Raw genomic sequence first — 19,078 nt, 5'->3', positions numbered from 1 at the left:
CTCGTTCATTCGTTTGACGTGCGAGTGCCGGCCGCAATGTGTTTTATAGCAGGATTAATACACGCTCCAGAGACGTGCTCCGACCACCGTTTTACATATGCGCGCAATAAAATAGATCATGACGGTAGATCGAGAACACAAATACCGTAAGAACTGATAATGGATCGCAATGTGCAATTGATTATTTAATGTTATGATGGGTAGCTTTTTAGAACCAAAACATACACAGCCTTTGCTCAACAAACTCCAACTCGAAAACGAATCGTTTATCACTCTCACAGCTATCAAGCAATCCAAGAGGACACTCTAGTCCTGTAGCAGGAGCAGGAGCACTCTAGTCCTTACATCATAGTTCTTAAAGGGGCAATGTCGTCTTAAAAGGGCAATGACATACCTTGTCATGGAAACTGAATAATAATCATGTATAATTAAATAATTATTATTAATAATAACAATCAGGACGTTGTGTCCAAGGGGCTAAATGCAGATGGACAAACCCCACGCTTCAGCCTATTTACATTGTATAGCCACTATGCTTCATCAGTTGGGCTACAGGTGGTAATGCTTATTGATAATAGCACATCTGATAATATAGATCATGCATAGGCTATATACATGGTCCAATATTTTAAAATAATTTTTACAATTTTTACCAATATGTTGTTGGGCCCATTTCTGCAGGTGGAAATTATATTTTAGATGGTGTCAGCATGATTTGATTTTCATTCATTTTGGAGTAGAAGGTTCTTTTGAAAAGTCACCAGAACTGAGCTTCTCAGTCTATCTACATACAAATTATTCCAGGGAGGATCCCGGACCCCCAAAGCAAGGGGACTAGAAATGGACAAACTTGCAGTTTTTCCTAAAAGCCTGATGGTCATGACCTTCTTACATGAAAGGGGAGGTTGTCTGGGACCAAGTTAATCAATCTGAGATTGACTAAAGTTTCAGTCATGGGATTTTTGTTGTTGTTGCTTTAACCTCTGTGCCATATCCTTTCTAAGTGTATTGAGGATGTCACAAGTGGCTGGTTTGTCTCTTGATGAGTACAGAGGCCTGTACTCATCAAGGGGAGTTTTGAGTGAAAGCCAATATGGTGGTAACAAAGGAAGCCACGAAAGATAACTAAGACACATCCAAGGTTCCCTGTCATGGCATTTCAGACTAATCTTGAGACATTGCAAATTAACAAACATTTAAGTGAATAGCTGTGGGTTAGCTGACAATGTGGTGGCAGGGTAGCCTACTGGTTAGAGTGTTGGACTAGTAACCGGAAGGTTGCAAGTTCAAACCCCAGTGCTGACAAGGTACAAATCTGTTGTTCTGTTCCTGAACAGGCAGTTAGCCACTGTTCCTAGGCTGTCATTGAAAATAAGAACTGACTTGAATAAAGGTAAAATAAATAAATAAAATGTCATGACAACAATGTGTCCATGTGTTGTGTTATGGTCAGATAGCTAGCAACAATGAAAAGAAGCCACCATGTGGGGAATCGTAAGTACAGTGCCTTGCGAAAGTATTCGGCCCCCTTGAACTTTGCGACCTTTTGCCACATTTCAGGCTTCAAACAGAAAGATATAAAACTGTATTTTTTTGTGAAGAATCAACAACAAGTGGGACACAATCATGAAGTGGAACGACATTTATTGGATATTTCAAACTTTTTTAACAAATCAAAAACTGAAAAATTGGGCGTGTAAAATTATTCAGCCCCTTTACTTTCAGTGCAGCAAACTCTCTCCAGAAGTTCAGTGAGGATCTCTGAATGATCCAATGTTGACCTAAATGACTAATGATGATAAATACAATCCACATGTGTGTAATCAAGTCTCCGTATAAATGCACCTGCACTGTGATAGTCTCAGAGGTCCGTTAAAAGCGCAGAGAGCATCATGAAGAACAAGGAACACACCAGGCAGGTCCGAGATACTGTTGTGAAGAAATTTAAAGCCGGATTTGGATACAAAAAGATTTCCCAAGCTTTAAACACCCCAAGGAAGCGATAATATTGAAATGGAAGGAGTATCAGACCACTGCAAATCTACCAAGACCTGGCCGTCCCTCTAAACTTTCAGCTCATACAAGGAGAAGACTGATCCGAGATGCAGCCAAGAGGCCTATGATGACTCTGGATGAACTGCAGAGATCTACAGCTGAGGTGGGAGACTCTGTCCATAGGACACCAATCAGTCGTATATTGCACAAATCTGGCCTTTATGGAAGAGTGGCAAGAAGAAAGCCATTTCTTAAAGATATCCATAAAAAGTGTTGTTTAAAGTTTGCCACAAGCCACCTGGGAGACACACCAAACATGTGGAAGAAGGTGCTCTGGTCAGATGAAACCAAAATTGAACTTTTTGGCAACAATGCAAAACGTTATGTTTGGCGTAAAAGCAACACAGCTCATCACCCTGAACACACCATCCTCACTGTCAAACATGGTGGTGGCAGCATCATGGTTTGGGCCTGCTTTTCTTCAGCAGGGACAGGGAAGATGGTTGAAATTGATGGGAAGATGGATGGAGCCAAATACAGGACCATTCTGGAAGAAAACCTGATGGAGTCTGCAAAAGACCTGAGACTGGGACGGAGATTTTTCTTCCAACAAGACAATGATCCAAAACATAAAGCAAAATCTACAATGGAATGGTTCAAAAATAAACATATCCAGGTGTTAGAATGGCCAAGTCAAAGTCCAGACCTGAATCCAATCGAGAATCTGTGGAAAGAACTGAAAACTGCTGTTCACAAATGCTCTCCATCCAACCTCACTGAGCTCGAGCTGTTTTGCAAGGAGGAATGGGAAAAAATTTCAGTCTCTCAATGTGCAAAACTGATAGAGACATACCCCAAGCGACTTACAGCTGTAATCGCAGCAAAAGGTGGCGCTACAAAGTATTAACTTAAGGGGGCTGAATAATTTTGCACGCCCAATTTTTCAGTTTTTGATTTGTTAAAAAAGTTTGAAATATCCAATAAATGTCGTTCCACTTCATGATTGTGTCCCACTTGTTGTTGATTCTTCACAAAAAAATACAGTTTTAATACTTTATGTTTGAAGCCTGAAATGTGGCAAAAGGTCGCACAGTTCAAGGGGGCCGAATACTTTCGCAAGGCCACTGTATCTTGTTATTGATACCATGTCTTGTTTTGACTCTTGTCATGTCTATGCTAATATGGCAAAATAATTGATAGCTAGCTAACCAACAACTTTAATGATGTATTTGAGAGCAATCAAGTGCTCTTTGTGCAAATGTATTTATGTCTTTAATTTGTTGTCAAACTATGTCAACAATCCTTTGATTCTATGCCAACCCCCGTTTTTCTCCATTGTTGCGCTTGGATTGTTTTTGTTGCTCAACAACCCACCCGTCTATATTGACTGAGTTTCCTGTGTTTTTCATCTCTTTCAGCTTGTCAGGCTATAGGGCCCGCTGCCCAGATATGAATATGTCTATCAGGAATGTCAGATATGAATATTGAAGATGTTTGTCATGACAGACGTTGTTCAGGGCTACTGGCAAGCACTCCTGGTTCGCATCCCATCACTAGCTCGGCTTCCCAAGATACTCCTGAACACTAAAACCAGATGAGAGTGGAGTCTGGAGAACTAGGAACAGAAGTAAATAAAACAGTTTGAGTTTCAATATGTCATTAAACTTTCTTCTGCTTGTGCAAAAACAATTTTTACTACTTTTCTCTTTCTCACTCTCTCTCAATCTCCCCTCTGTTATCAGTATTGTTATTTTGTGTGTGTGTGTGGGGGGGGTTCTCTTTCTTCCTTTCCCTCTCTCCCTCCCTCCTACCCTCTGTTGGCAGTGTGCTGAGATACGTCTGTACCACGCGCGCACCCACACACACACACTTTTGGCTGAGCTGGGCCTGTCCTTGGAACTGTGTGTGCGTGTTTCTGCACACAGGTGAGTCACGAGACGCACCCAATGTACAGCTAAGTGCTGACCTGGCCTTAACATTGCCTGAAAAATAAGACCTTTCATCCGGTGCACTGACACAGGGTTGACTCACAATGTATTCAGTGAATAAGAAGTCGAAATGTCTAAAACATTATCCACGCCAAATGTTGTGGGTAAGACATCCTTTTTTAAAGCTAAATATCCTACATAACAACAGGCTAGCTACTGGTCTAAGAGATTTTCAGTCCATGTTTGGACAAAATGCACTGAAACACCAAGCACTTATTTAGCCTAGGCCTATAGCTTCAAGAATGGGTGTTCCACTCCTCCGAGAAACAGACCAAATGTCGCATTGGCAGTCTCTGTACCCGTTTTATTGAAAAAAGTTCCACAGAAAGACTATTGAGCAAGTGCAATGATCTAAGAACGGGCGCCTTTGTCATGGAAATCCGAGGTTGGCACTAGACAGTGGGTTTCACAAAGCGCGAGAGTTGGAGTTGGGGACAGTATTGGGGACTCCCAAAAAAGCTCAAAACTTGGACATTTTGTACGCAATGACATTTTGACTGGATTAGTGTAAAATAGACTATGGTAGGCTAAATGTCGTCGAAGCCTGTCAATATCATGATTCACGCGCATCCCGTATGCGCCAATACCACCTGCCATCGGTAACGGACGAGTTGTGTTTATCGGTAACAAACTAAGTTGTGCAGCCAAACATTTTTAGAGTGGAACAAATGTGAGTATCTGTTCAAATCTGTGTTTGATTATGTTAAATTATATTAGCAATTTGCACTATTCAAAAAGCACCTAATTTTCGACAACGAAGGGCCCACTAGGCTACAGTTATGCTACTGAAGTGTCAAATATTTATTTACAGAATGTCGTCGCCCCCGACATTGAGGGAGATACGTTTTTCTTTTTTCCCCTCTTTCTTCCAGTGTGCTTTTGGCATGTCTAAATGTTTGGCATTGGGAGAGCCACCCGCAGCGGTCATTTCGACAAACAGGGCACAGTCAGAATCCGGATGTCGCATAACGTTTAGCTTTAAAGCACATGCGTGTTTGTTAGACATCTCTCTGAGAAAGCTGGCATACAATTAGTCTAGTAGGCCTATATATTACAACTAGTATTGCCTTTTTATGTTTTTTTTGTTGGGCATTCAATATCATGCTTTTATAAAGTTGTTTAAAAAAAAACTCTTAGAGGTTAGAGGTTACTGGGTTGCCTGGCAGCTATGCCCTATCTGAGAAGAGTGTAAGGGCGTGTCACAAAACCAACATCCTTTTATCAAGTTCCCTGTTACCGCCACATTAGCCTGCCATGGGCTGGCTTTCCTGCAGGCATCCAGTGGGTCTCCTTTGAAGCTTCCATGTATGTGTCAGAGCTTTGTGATAGTTGGGTCTAATATTCATGTCAAGCCGGTTTTGTACAACACCAGAAAGTAACAGGTATACTGCAATAATATGCACAATAAGTACTTACACACGTATACTGGACTGCAGTAAACCTTTTCGTATGAATGTCTTGGTAATATTGAAAGCATTGTTCAAGATTAAGAACACCCTCCTACCGCTGCTGACGCTAGAACCCTTGCACAAATTAAGAAGTTGTAGGAAAGCGACACCCTATAACTCCCTCAATCGAAAACTAAGGCAAGGTGATGTTTGTGTTGGCAACATTGCCAAAAACTAAGGCAAAGTGATGTTTGTGTTGGCAACATTGCCAAAAACTAAGGAGAGAGGGAGGGAAGAAGGGAGTGGTGTTTTTGCAACATTTCTATTCCTCTGGAGAGGACTAAACCATTGTTTAACCCAAACTTTGTTGATATGAGCATGGCTGTGTTCTGTTTTAATGATGTCGTTTCCAAACAGCCCATTGTGGTGGAAAAGGCTGTTTTATCACCTATGAGTCATAGTATGCCAGACAGGAGTCTGAGTACTCTATGAGATGCAGTGCCTGTTCTCTCTAATTGCTGAATAAGCCTGTTTGATGTGTTTTCAGTCCCCTGTGGATCAGAGAGTCTCGGTCTCCTGAGTCTTAAAACCCCATAGATCTACTGTCTTGGTTTTGATCTGCGTCTCATGGGCTATGTGTGGACAATGGACAGTGGTTTCTCCAGTAAGAGCAGGTCTAGCCACAGGAGCTGTGTAACCTATAACAGCTGGTCTGTGGTCTGTGGTCTGGTCGGGGCAGAGCTCATATCCCCTCCAAGGTGAACAGTAACAGATACAGCACAGAGTTCATGACTTTAACTCTTTCAATAGAGCTGATGGCAGTAAAATACTATAATGTGGTCATATGTACATATACTATATTTCACAGTGCATGAAAGTGCATGCAACTCTTCTTTAACACACACACACAAATACACACACACACAGTCAGAGGTTAGCCCCAGAGAGAGGGCAGTGTGCCAGGTGGGCATGGTGACTGGGTCTGGTGCCCTCTGCTCCCCCTCTTCTCTCTGGTCTCTGTGCCCAGGAATGCACATTACTGCACTGCCTGCTTTTCCATCTCATTTACTCCAGCTGCACGCACAGTTTAGGTGTGTGTGTGTGTGTGTGTGTGTGTGTGTGTGTGTGTGTGTGTGTGTGTGTGTGTGTGTGTGTGTGTGTGTGTGTGTGTGTGTGTGTGTGTGTTGTGTGTTCAAGTTCAATAAATATTCTTGCGCTGTGTGATATCATGTCACTAATTAAAGTGAGTTTGTTTGTATATTTGCGAGGGAAAGCAAATCTCTGTACACACACACACACACACACACACACACACACACACACACACACACACACACACACACACACACACACACACCATACACACACACACACACACACACACACACACACACACACACACACACACACACACACACACACACACGGAGGTATGTGCAAGTCCAGTACTGCACTCCAGCTCTTTGTGTACTTTTGACTGTGACTGTTTCCCGTAGCCTCCAGACAGTGTTCTGTTCTCTGCCACTCCCATGAGATTGGGCCACAGAGGGAGGGGCCAGCTTCGCCAGGCTCAAGCCCACACAGGTGAGCCCAGCCTGGAAGGAATGTAGCAGGGAGGGGGGGCACATTTAGAGGTGTGGAGCTTTGAAAGTAAAAACGCCAGGTGACATATAGAGAGGAAGGGAGTTATCTATACTGTTAGCTACTTACCTGAGCTTGAGACAGGGAGAGAGTGTGAGTGGGTGCAAGTTAGAGGAGGGATCAAATCTCAGCACACATATTTTTACACTCACACGCTCACACAAACACACTCGGTGGCTCTCACTCTCCCTTGTCTCTCTCTCATTTCAAGACTGTGACACTCACGCGCACACACGGGCGCCTTACCTCCAGGTTCAAGGGGATAGGAGTCAATATTTGACGGAGCTGAGCAGAGAAGGAAGGAAGGAAGAAAGAAAGAGAAAGAGAGAGAGAGAGAGGGCGAAAGTAGAAGTGTGTTTCTCTCCTGTGCACTAGCATTAGAGATTCCTGGAAACGTGGAACTTGGACTTGAAGGCTCGTAAAGGAGGTTTCCCCCCCCCCAGACGCAGGTGGATACTAACTTTACAGAAGAGTGGAGAGTTAAAGAAAAGGGGATTAAGCTTTTCCTTATTTTTTTTGGTCAGACTTTTGGACTTGGATTGGGCAAGGCAGCCATAAGAGGTTTGTTTGATCAGTAATCTCTTTAACTATTGGTATAAACTCAATAATTGCACCCATTGTTTTCACTGATCTACCACTACTTATAGTTATCTACTTGAGTATTACCAAATTCGTTTTATTATATTTATCTTTTATTTATCCTTATTAGAGTCCTATAGAAATATCTTGGGGGGGAATGGAAGTCCTGGCCATGAGGCAGCAAGCATGCAGAGGACTGTGCATGATAAGATAGTTAAAGCATATCACTTTACAATGTCTACGACCTGCGTTTTTTATTAGAGTGTATGTCACTCAAATCAAGGATCACTAAAGTAAGTTAGAGGAGGAGTCTGTAGCTCGACTTCTTACAAGGTGTTTTGTTGTTGTCCCTCTGACGTTGTTCTGCGTCTCATTCCTCTATAGTGAACCATATTAAGACCAAAATGTGACACAAGTGAAGACGGTTATGTAAGAAGAATTCAGTTTTGCAGCTCTTTTTGCAGGTATCCACCTGCCCTTAGAGATGAGGATTTATACATTCAAAAACCCCATGCTGATTCGAAGAGATACAAAGAAGCATTTCATGTATTTTATTGCAATCAAACCATATTTGTGAATGGCTTGTAAGAAACGTTGTTGCCTAACAACATTCTTCTTCTTGCAGAATGTGTTGGTTTTTCCCCCCCCACCAACTACTATTGAGTCCCGCTCCCTTTCTGGTCACATAGACCCAACTAGATTTACAGGGAAATTACAGTGTGCGTTGTGACAGTGCAGACCACAAGGGACTCTCGTTCTGATTGCAGCAGAATTAAAACCCACAGACCGAGAAAAGGTCCTGGACGTCTCTCCACTCTTGCACTCTCAGATAGCTGTTCCCACATGTGTTTACCTGGTCAGATGTATTTGCCTGGTTTAGATGGATTGATGGTGTGTTAATTTAGTAACTGTGTTTTTATACGGGGCTGACTGAGTGCTCCAGGTGTGTAGTTGAGGGTTGATTTACCTAGCTGTCTCATGGAAGGCTCTGGCTGTGCTCCCTGTCACTGACTGACGTGACTCTCCCTAATGATGTCATAACGGTTTAGGGCCCCTCCCTTTGTTGGAATGTTCACCTGGCCACCGGGCATGTTATTTAAAGCAATAACTACTGAGCTAGCAATGATTCCTGTGTTTTTAAAAATCTTTTCCCCTGTCTTTCTCTCTCTTTTGTTCTTTACATTCTGAATCTGTCTTTTTATACATCTCCCACTGGGCACAGATGTCATTTTAACGTATAGTTTTTAATTTACATTTGGTTGAATTGTCAACTAACATGAAATCAACTAAACATTTCAACAAATCATTGGATTTAGGTTAAAAGTTGAAATCCCTTACGTTGATTCTTTTTTGCAAATCGAATCAGTTTTCCATGTTTATTGAACGTCATCACATAAAAATATTTTAGTTGAAATGATGTGGAAACAACATTGATTCAACCAGTTCTCACCCAGTGGTATTATTGTTTATTTGGATACCTATTAGCTGTTACAGTCACAGCTTTCTGGGGTCCACATATTTGTTCATTTTTAACCCCCTTTTCTCAATCTTGTCTCATCGTTGCAACTCCCCAACGGGCTCAGGAGAGGCGAAGGTCGAGTCATGCGTCCTCCAGAACATGACCCGCCAATCCTTTCTCCTTAACACCCGGCACCAATGTGTCGGAGGAAACACAGTTCAACTGACGACCGAAGTCAGCCTGCAGGCACCTGGTCCGCCACAAAGAGTCGCTAGAGCGCAATGAGCCAAGTAAAGCCCCCAAGACATTGGGCCAATTGTGCGCTGCCCTATGAGACTCCCTGTCACAGCCGGATGTGACACAGCCTGGGATTGAACCTGGCTCTGTAGTGACACCTCAAGCACTGTGATGCAGTGCCTTCGACCTCTAATCCACTCGGGAGGCCATTATATATTTTTTCATTTAGACCAAGGTAAATTCAAGCACAACTTTATTGTTTTTTTCCCCTCAAACTCTTAGCACTTTAACTGTCTCCATGAGAAAGTCTCTTCAACTTTAGACATTCTTCTTCTTTAATGTGGCTGTGTTTAACAGTAGTTAACGGACGATCTTTATGGACCTTACATTCCTCCCCACAGTGAAGATATCATTGGTCCTGTTTTTCTCTCTTAGCCTACTCAACCTGGTCAGTGATAAATGTGACCGGTAATACCGGAAACCCACACACACACACACGCACACGCACGCGCGCGCACACACACACACACACGCGCGCACGTGCACACACACACCTGTAGGCAGCTCAAGTTCACGATAAGGTGCTACACTACAGTAAGTGCCAGGTCCTGTGTTTTCCTGCGCTGTTTTTGTGATGGTTGGGTGAGTTTCTCGCCTTGGGGTGAAATTCCTGTTCGGTGAGTCAATGGTCAAAATAGTGGGTGAGGTGGGGGTGGGGGGGATTTGGATCATAAAACCCTCTTTCTCCTCTGATTCAATTACGAGCACATTCTGTCAGCATTCACTTCAAATGTAAGATTCCCTGTGGAGAAAATCTGTGTGGTTTCCCATGTCTACGATTGCTGTCTACTACTGTATAAGACTGCAGCTCCTTTCACACAACGTTCACATCAAACAATGTCTCTCCTGCTGTCTGGAAGAACATTCCCCTGGAATATCTCACACAGTTCCACTTCAGCGCTTCCCCATTGCATTTCATTTCACCATGCATGTCCCAACTCGTTTTCACAAGCTGATTCTCCCACTGTCTGAAGTTTGGCTGTGGAGGATCTGTCTTTAGTTTGGCATATGGATAACATAAAAGGGATTTGTGTGCTGCAGTCAGGGTATGGCAGGATATAACTGGCTCTGTCTGGATAGAGGGTGAAATTGCCTTTAGTTTCCATCTGTCTGATGTGCTAGGGATGTTTTTTCGTTCGACGTTACATCTGCTTATTAAAGGGGTAATCTGTATTTTACTATTTTTTTCATTAGTCCACTGTTTAGACAATCCAACAATGTTTTATGAAGTGCACAGTGACACTTTGCTTCTTGAAAGTCCAATATCTTGAAAACTTGACTTGCTGACATGTCAAAAGTGTATCAGTAGTGGACTAATGAAAACAATACCAAATATCATTTTTTTGAGTGGATTTTCCCTTTAAGGAGTGTTCAGTGTGGAAGTTAGTTGATCATGCAGATAGGCTGAGCACAGATCCTTCTCTGAATGTGTGGATGTCACAGTGTCTCTCTGTTCTGTAGAAGTGTAAGGTCTCTGCGGTAAGCCCACAGAGAGACCTGAGCCAACCAGGGCCAGATGGTTTGGGTTACACCATAATATTTCTGTAGAGGAATAACCAGATACTGAGGTCACTGGAGGAATATGCAATACAGGAGGCAGATAATGCAACACAGGAGGCAATACTGGAGGCTGAAAGTCAACTTTCTTTAATTGATGAGGCTCTTCGAGTCAACTTGATGATACTCTTACCTGACCTCTCCAAGTAGAAGTTGCTTTAGGCACATATCTAGGATCGCCTTAACCTCTCCAAACGAGTGAGGTCAGTGTAGTCGAGCCCGTGGGGAAAGTTGAAAGGTCATAAACTGTGTGTGTGTGTTGCAGGAGGGAGATGGGGAGATGGACATTAAATCTCTTGGTGGGGGTTGTACTTCTTGCTGTCCTCACAGCCAGTTGCTACGCTGAAAAAGGTGAGAATTATTGAATAAAGTGATTGTTACTGTGTGTCTCGTATTACTACAGTATTGACTCTTTCTTTGGCTATTTTAATATGTCGATAGACCCCGTCTTGTTTATGCAGTTGAGCAATAGGTTGAGTCATTTCTAACTGAAAATCAAATCATATTTTTCATTTGGAATTCTACTGATGCTAAATGTCAACACAGATATTCCTGCTATGCTTCTCTGTCCAATAGTGAATCACTGTCTGGCTACGAGGGCTAGCACCTGTTCAGAATGTATTCAGTCAGGGAAGGGCTGTGCCTACTGTCCAGATGAGGTGAGAAGAAACCACTACTCAAGTTGCCCACAGACACCGCTTACCCGCCACAAATATTTAGTGTGACCCATGTTTGTGTTTGCGTACAGATCTTTGATGGTCCCCGCTGCGACCTTCATGACAACATCATAAGCCGCGGCTGTAATAGCGCGGTGACAGCCAAAAGCAGCATGTCGATGGAAAGAGTAAGTATCACCATGACACTAATCCTTACTACACGGATGCATGAATTAACCGGTTTTCATTAGACTGTTCGTCTGGCTACCTCGGTAATACTGTCGTACAGAACAGTCTGCAGCCGAACGATGAATGTGCAAGGTGTGCTCACAAGCAAAGGTGTGCTCACAAGCAAAGGTGTGCTCACAAGCAAAGGTGTGCTCACAAGCAAAGGTGTGCTCACAAGCAAAGGTGTACTCACAAGCAAGGTGTGCTCACGAGCAAAGGTGTACTCACAAGCAAGGTGTGCTCATGAGCAAAGGTGTACTCACAAGCAAGGTGTGCTCACAAGTGAAGGTGTACTCACAAGCAAGGTGTGCTTTTTGCTGAGGTTGGAGACACTTCTCTTTGTCCCCCATGTTACATACCTGATATGACACACCCCTCCCTCCCGCTATAGAATGAGCAGATCGACATGCTGTTGAAGCAGTCCCAGGTAGCTCCTCAGGAGATGTCTATGACTCTGCTGCCAGGGGAGGAGAGGGAGATCGAGATGGAGGTGTTTGAACCAGCTAAAGGACCTCTGGACCTCTACATTCTTATGGACTTCTCCAACTCCATGGAGGACGACCTGGACAACCTCAAGAGAATGGGTGCTGAGCTGGGTAAGTTCCAGGTGAACGATGAGTCTGATTGTTACCGCATTGACCTCAGTGTTGTAGTACTGGAGTAGTGTGTGGTACTGATGTGTTCTGTTCCCCATACAGCTGCGTTGGTAGGGAAGCTGTCTGATGATTACACCATCGGTTTCGGCAAGTTTGTGGACAAAGTGGTGGAGCCCCAGACAGATATGAGACCATCCAAGTAAGAACTTGAACTATTTTGATCCTCTCTACACAGCCACGCATCCAGATACAGATAGACACATAGACCCAAAAGTAAACATTACTACGGTACCAAAATATCTGCATTTATACACTACTCATACTCATGGCCCGTCCTTCTATCTATTTTGCTCCCGACCCCCTCTCCCTCCCCTCTCCCTCCCCTTTCCTCCTCTTCCCCTCCCTCCCTCCCTCTCTCCAGACTTGCCAAGCCTTGGCCCAACAGTGACCCTCCCTTCTCGTTCCGTCATGTGATCACTCTGACCCCTGACCTGCGGTTCTTCACCGAGAAGCTGCAGAAGGAGAGGATCTCAGGGAACCTGGACGCTCCAGAGGGGGGCTTCGACGCCATACTGCAGGCTGCAGTCTGCGGGGTAGGACTATAGAGTTAGATTTACTGAGACGGATATTACCATTCAATGTCTTGTGGTTAGGGGACACAGGCGACCATCTTTGCAGTCCTGTCTGGGATGTTTAATTAGTTGAAGCTTGCTGTTTGATTGGTTAACTGTAGTGCACCGCTCTGTGTGACTCTTTAAGAGCCTCCTTACACGTGTATAGAACTCTCTCCTTACCCCTTTTCTTCTCTGTCTCCCCTTTTTCCAACTGTATCTCTCGCCCTCTTTCCTTCTGTCTCTTTCCTCTTCCTCCCCTCCAGGAAAAGATCGGCTGGCGTAGCCATGCCACCCACCTCCTGGTCTTCTCCACCGAGTCGGCCTTCCACTACGAGGCGGATGGTGCCAACGTGCTGGCGGGCATCATGCCACGCAACGACGAGCAGTGCCACCTGGACCCCGAGGGGAAATACACAGAGGACACCAGGCAGGACTACCCCTCTGTGCCCACCCTGGTCCGCCTGCTGGGCAAACACAACATTATCCCCATCTTCGCCATCACAAACCACTCCTTTACCTATTATCAGGTAAGAACTCGGAAGAGTCACTGCTTAACTTACTATCCCTGACCCTAACCCTGAACCTTACTCTAACCCTACAAAACACAGCATCATGCCTATTTTCACCATCACCAGTCAATCATACTTACTGTAATGGGGGTTTGGCCACTGAGTTTAGCCACTGTCTGTTCTGGGAGGCCTGAAATACCTCTTAACTCATCTGTAGCATTGCAGATAAAACATATCTTATTCATGTTTTGTGGGTTCTCCCTGTGTAGAAGCTTTATGAGTATTTCCCCATCGCTGAGTTGGGTCTGCTACAGGAAGACTCTGCTAACATCCTCAATATCCTGGAGAAAGCCTTTGAGGTGAGAATGGGCTTGTTTTACAGGTGTGGCAAATTGAACACATTAATTCAATTTGATTCTACTTGATGCATCCCCTAAGGGCTATTACGTAAGGCATTGCCAGATGTCCTAATCATGCTCTCTGTCCTGTCCTCTCAGAATATCCGCTCTAAGATCAGCATCCGTGCTGAGGACAGGCCTAAAGCTATAGAAGCTCAGGTCCTATCGTACAGTGGCAGTGTTGCACAGGCTGGAACCTTCAAAGTCAAGCCTGGACAAATAGTAAGAAACACTTAGATGTCGCATGCACACACACACACACAGTCTTGTACAACTAACCTTGAGGGGATACACAATTCAGTCCCATTTCAAAATCCTATTTTCCCTAACCCTGAAACTGACCCTAGCTCCTAATCCTAAACCTAATTCTAACCCTTACGCTAATTATAACCTTAACCCTAAACCCCCTAGAAATAACATTTGACCTTGTGGGGACCAAAAAAAATGTCCCCAGTTAGTCAAATGTTTGTTATTTTGCTATTCTTGTGGGGACTTCTGGTCCCCACAAGTATAGTTCAACACACGCACACGCGCGCACACACACACACACACACACACACACACACACACACACACACACACACACACACACACACACACACACACACACACACACACACACACACACACACACACACACACACACACACAAACACACACACACACAGCTAGTATAACACAATGTTAAAATTATGACAATCTTTGTATACAAACCCTGTATTGCTGATCCTGTGTACTGGCCAATGAGAGGCTTTGTGCCACTGGTCGGCCATATTGGTTCTCCCCAGAAGAAGCAGTCCTCCATAGGAATGAATGGAATTCTACAGTATTTCAATTACATGTTTCAATACCAACATGTATTTAAGTATTTTGGGTTGTAGTAGGGACAGTAACATTAAAACTTTCAACATATTATACTTTAAGGAAAATGTTGTTTTTTTTTAAATTCCTTTTATTTTGGGGGGTTTAGCTCATATAATATCATTCAAAAGGATGCATTTAGGTGTCTTTAATAGAATAAATATGGCTAAAACAAATGTAGACATTAATAAATGCATTTCTTTAGCTTCCAAAATATTTTTACAATGGTGTGGGTGCCAAGATGGAGGCGCGGTGGCTTCAAAAACAGCACCCCCTGTCAGTCAAATCAAATCAAATCAAATCAAATTTATTTATATAGCCCTTCGTACATCAGCTGATATCTCAAAGTGCTGTACAGAAACCCAGCCTAAAACCCCAAACAGCAAGCAATGCAGGTGTAGAAGCACGGTGGCTAGGAAAAACTCCCTAGAAAGGCCAAAACCTAGGAAGAAACCTAGAGAGGAACCAGGCTATGTGGGGTGGCCAGTCCTCTTCTGGCTGTGCCGGGTGGAGATTATAACAGAACATGGCCAAGATGTTCAAATGTTCATAAATGACCAGCATGGTCGAATAATAATAAGGCAGAACAGTTGAAACTGGAGCAGCAGCACAGTCAGGTGGAAGTTGAAACTGGAGCAGCAGCATGGCCAGGTGGACTGGGGACAGCAAGGAGTCATCATGTCAGGTAGTCCTGGGGCATGGTCCTAGGGCTCAGGTCAGTTGAAACTGGAACAGCAGCATGGCCAGGTGGACTGGGGACAGCAAGGAGTCATCATGTCAGGTAGTCCTGGAGCTCAGGTCCTAGGGCTCAGGTCCTCCGAGAGAGAGAAAGAAAGAGAGAAGGAGAGAATTAGAGAACGCACACTTAGATTCACACAGGACACCGAATAGGACAGGAGAAGTACTCCAGATATAACAAACTGACCCCAGCCCCCCAACACATAAACTACTGCAGCATAAATACTGGAGGCTGAGACAGGAGGGGTCAGGAGACACTGTGGCCCCATCCGAGGTCATCTGTCATCTATTGTGTATATATAAATCATTTACACACACACACACCCATTCTGTGTTTTCCAGGGGAAGTTTAAGGTGCGTGTCAAGGCCAGTGAGATGGTTGGGGAGCAACATGTGTGCAGTCTGGAGCAGGGTGACAAAAAGGGGAAGATGAGAGTCAAACCGACAACCTTCAGCACGGCTCTAAACATCAACGCCGAAGTGCTCTGTAAAACCTGCGACTGTGAGAAGGTATGAAGACAGACAGACACATATTAGCACAAAGACACACACACACACGCACGCACGCACACACACACGCACACACGCGCGCACGGACACACACACGCACACACACACACGCACACACGCGCGCACGGACACACACACACACACACACACGCGCGCGCGCACGGACACACACATGCACACACACACACACGCACACACACACACACACACACGCACACACGCGTGCATGGACACACACACACACGGGTTTTGGTTTCTAACTGTCTTCTTCCTCTCTCCGCTTCCTAAAGACCCCCACTAAAAATGCAGTGCGGTGTACAGGCCACGGGGACCTGGTCTGTGGGAAGTGCCGGTGCTACGGTGGCTGGTGAGACAAACACAACTGGGTGTACTTTCTCTCTCATCTGCTATATCCTCCTGCTATATCCGCTAGATCTTATGTCATGTAGAAAATCTAAGCTGTAAAAACATCAACACTCCGTACGTATAACCTCGCAGTAATTAGACATTTTTGGGGGGGAATTTGTTAGATTTGTTAAATTATTGGGAGCTTATACATAAGTGTGCGACTCTCTTTGTATTTATAGTGTTTGAGGCGAAAGAAACATGTTACCAAGAAATTGTTAGTTGTCTTTTATTGTAAGGGAAAGATAGTCGTCTGTGGTGGTCATTTAGACTGAAATGTGAATAAATGAACATTACAGGGAATGGGGACAGTAGGTGAAAAACATGTGGCATCTGGGTGTCCACTACACAGAGGACAATTCTTGATAAGGTTTTATTTAGCTCTTATTTAATGTGGGGGGAAAAGTACACAGTCCTGACAACTCACTTGACTATTCCTGAGATATTCACTTACTGGAAACAATTTGAATGCCAAACTCACAAAAATTGTAATTAGTAATTACACACACACACACACACACACTTCTTTTCAAATTTCTACAAAATGTGCTAACGTTGTCGCGGTCACACCCTCCACACCTGTGATATCATTGAAAATGCCCAGAATGTCCTCTCAATGGGGCAACATGACTTAATACAGTGGCTTGTGTGGCCTCATAGATACGGACCGAGAACTGATGCCCACGAGAGAGGGCCAAAATGACGTGCTGGGTCTCAGGAGGATATAATAATAATTGATAGTGCTTTTCCAGTGCTCAAAGTGCTTTACATTATAAGGTGGGAAACTCACTCCTACCACCGCTCATGTATAGCAACCCAGGGTAATGCACGGCAGAACACTCACCACACTTCAGTATCATGTGACAGCTGAGGAGTGATATATGCCAATTAGGAATCAATTACACTTGGACAGAAGAAAGGCAGGACATGACTGTTAAAGACCATCTTTCTCCCCGTGGTGTGTGTCCCCAGGCTGGGTCCGTTCTGTAACTGCTCAACCAGTGCGTCGCCGGTCGCGGGTAGTTCCTGTCTGGGTCCTGACGTGGGGGAGCCGTGTTCTGGCCGAGGAGATTGCCTGTGTGGAACGTGTGTGTGTTACAACACCGACCAGTACGAGGGACCCCTCTGTCAGTTTGACAAGTCCCAGTGTCAACGATACGGAGGCTTCCTCTGCAACGGTGAGTGTGTGGCCGTCATCATTGTCTCAGATAGCGAGCTTGAGGCACCCCGTTGCGTTAGAATAATGGGGCTGTCGTAAGACGTGTAGATCTTTGTCATACAGTTTGTGTTCCCTAAACTTCACAAAAGAGTCTTTGTGAGAGTGTGAAGCACTTGAAGTAGATTCTAACCATTTCTGTGTGTGTGTGTGTGTGTGTGTTAGACCGTGGTCGTTGCTTCATGGGTCAGTGTGCGTGTGCAGAGGGCTGGGAGGGACCGGCCTGTGAGTGTCCCATGAGCAACCAGACCTGTCTGGACACTAAAGGGGTGAGCGCTACATCATCTCTCTCTCTCTTTGTCTCTGTTTCTCTCTCTCTCTCGCTCTCTCGCTCTCTCTTTGTCTCTGTTTCTCTCTCTCTCTCTTTGTCTCGGTCTCTCTCTCTATGTCTCTGTTTCTCCCTCTCTCTCTTTGTCTCTGTTTCTCTCTGTTTCTCTCTCTCTCTCTGTCTCTGTTTCTCTCTGTTTCTCTCTCTTTGTCTCGGTCTCTCTCTCTTTGTCTCTGTTTCTCTCTCTCTCTCTTTGTCTCTGTCTCTCTCTCTCTGTTTCTCTCTGTTTTCTCTCTCTCTCTCTCTCTCTCTTTGTCTCTCTCTCTCTCTCTTTGTCTCTCTCTCTCTTTGTCTCTGTTTCTCCTCTCTCTCTCCCTCTCTCTCTCTTTGTCTCTGTTTCTCTCTGTTTTCTCTCTCTCTCTCTTTGTCTCTGTTTCTCCCTCTCTCTCTTTGTCTCTGTTTCTCTCTGTTTCTCTCTCTCTCTTTGTCTCTGTTTCTCTCCCTCTTTTTATCTGTGTCTCTTTGTCTCTGTCTCTCTCTCTCTCTTTGTCTGTTTCTCTCTCTCTCTTTGTCTCTGTTTCTCCCTCTCTCTCTCTCTTTGTCTCTGTTTCTCTCTGTTTTCTCTCTCTCTCTTTGTCTCTGTTTCTCCCTCTCTCTCTCTCTTTGTCTCTGTTTCTCTCTCTCTCTCTTTGTCTCTGTTTCTCTCTCTCTCTCTTTGTCTCTGTCTCTCTCTCTTTGTCTCTGTTTCTCTCTCTCTCTCTTTGTCTCTGTCTCTCTCTCTCTCTCTCTTTGTCTCGGTCTCTCTCTCTATGTCTCTTTGTCTCTGTTTCTCTCTCTCTCTCTTTGTCTCGGTCTCTCTCTCTTTGTCTCTGTTTCTCTCTGTTTCTCTCTCTCTCTCTGTCTCTGTTTCTCTCTCTCTCTCTTTGTCTCTGTTTCTCTCTGTTTCTCTCTCTCTCTCTTTGTCTCTGTTTCTCTCTGTTTCTCTCTCTCTCTCTGTCTCTGTTTCTCTCTCTCTCTCTTTGTCTCTGTTTCTCTCTCTCTCTTTGTCTCTGTTTCTCTCTCTCTCTCTCTCTGTCTCTGTTTCTCTCTCTCTCTCTTTGTCTCTGTTTCTCTCTCTCTCTTTGTCTCTGTTTCTCTCTCTCTCTCTCTCTTTGTCTCTGTTTCTCTCTGTTTCT

At 44.4% G+C, this 19,078-nt stretch overlaps 1 protein-coding gene across 6 annotated transcripts in view; it reads left to right on the top strand.

Annotated features, from left to right (window-relative positions):
* The first annotated feature begins 4,405 nt into the window (after positions 1 to 4,405).
* The window catches only part of LOC112224778 (integrin beta-4-like), a 34,943-nt gene continuing 20,270 nt past the window's right edge, over positions 4,406 to 19,078 (top strand). For 2 of the 6 annotated variants that reach the window (XM_042306056.1, XM_042306053.1), the window contains exons 1-14: positions 4,416 to 4,653; positions 11,170 to 11,255; positions 11,481 to 11,563; positions 11,653 to 11,748; positions 12,180 to 12,384; positions 12,487 to 12,583; positions 12,806 to 12,977; positions 13,262 to 13,525; positions 13,777 to 13,866; positions 14,005 to 14,127; positions 15,847 to 16,014; positions 16,305 to 16,381; positions 17,392 to 17,597; positions 17,801 to 17,904. In XM_042306056.1, the coding sequence (XP_042161990.1) occupies positions 4,652 to 4,653; positions 11,170 to 11,255; positions 11,481 to 11,563; positions 11,653 to 11,748; positions 12,180 to 12,384; positions 12,487 to 12,583; positions 12,806 to 12,977; positions 13,262 to 13,525; positions 13,777 to 13,866; positions 14,005 to 14,127; positions 15,847 to 16,014; positions 16,305 to 16,381; positions 17,392 to 17,597; positions 17,801 to 17,904 (1,773 nt within the window). In that variant the 5' untranslated portion in view covers positions 4,416 to 4,651. Of the gene's footprint in view, positions 4,654 to 7,061; positions 7,574 to 11,169; positions 11,256 to 11,480; positions 11,564 to 11,652; positions 11,749 to 12,179; positions 12,385 to 12,486; positions 12,584 to 12,805; positions 12,978 to 13,261; positions 13,526 to 13,776; positions 13,867 to 14,004; positions 14,128 to 15,846; positions 16,015 to 16,304; positions 16,382 to 17,391; positions 17,598 to 17,800; positions 17,905 to 19,078 lie in introns of those variants that run through there. The other 4 variants (XM_042306059.1, XM_042306058.1, XM_042306055.1 and 1 more) reach the window with 4 other exon arrangements.

Source organism: Oncorhynchus tshawytscha, linkage group LG25, assembly GCF_018296145.1.
Source record: "Oncorhynchus tshawytscha isolate Ot180627B linkage group LG25, Otsh_v2.0, whole genome shotgun sequence".
Taxonomy (NCBI): Eukaryota; Metazoa; Chordata; class Actinopteri; order Salmoniformes; family Salmonidae; genus Oncorhynchus; species Oncorhynchus tshawytscha.
The sequence above is the reverse complement of the archived record's forward strand: the minus strand, read 5'-3'. Positions and strand labels throughout refer to the sequence as shown.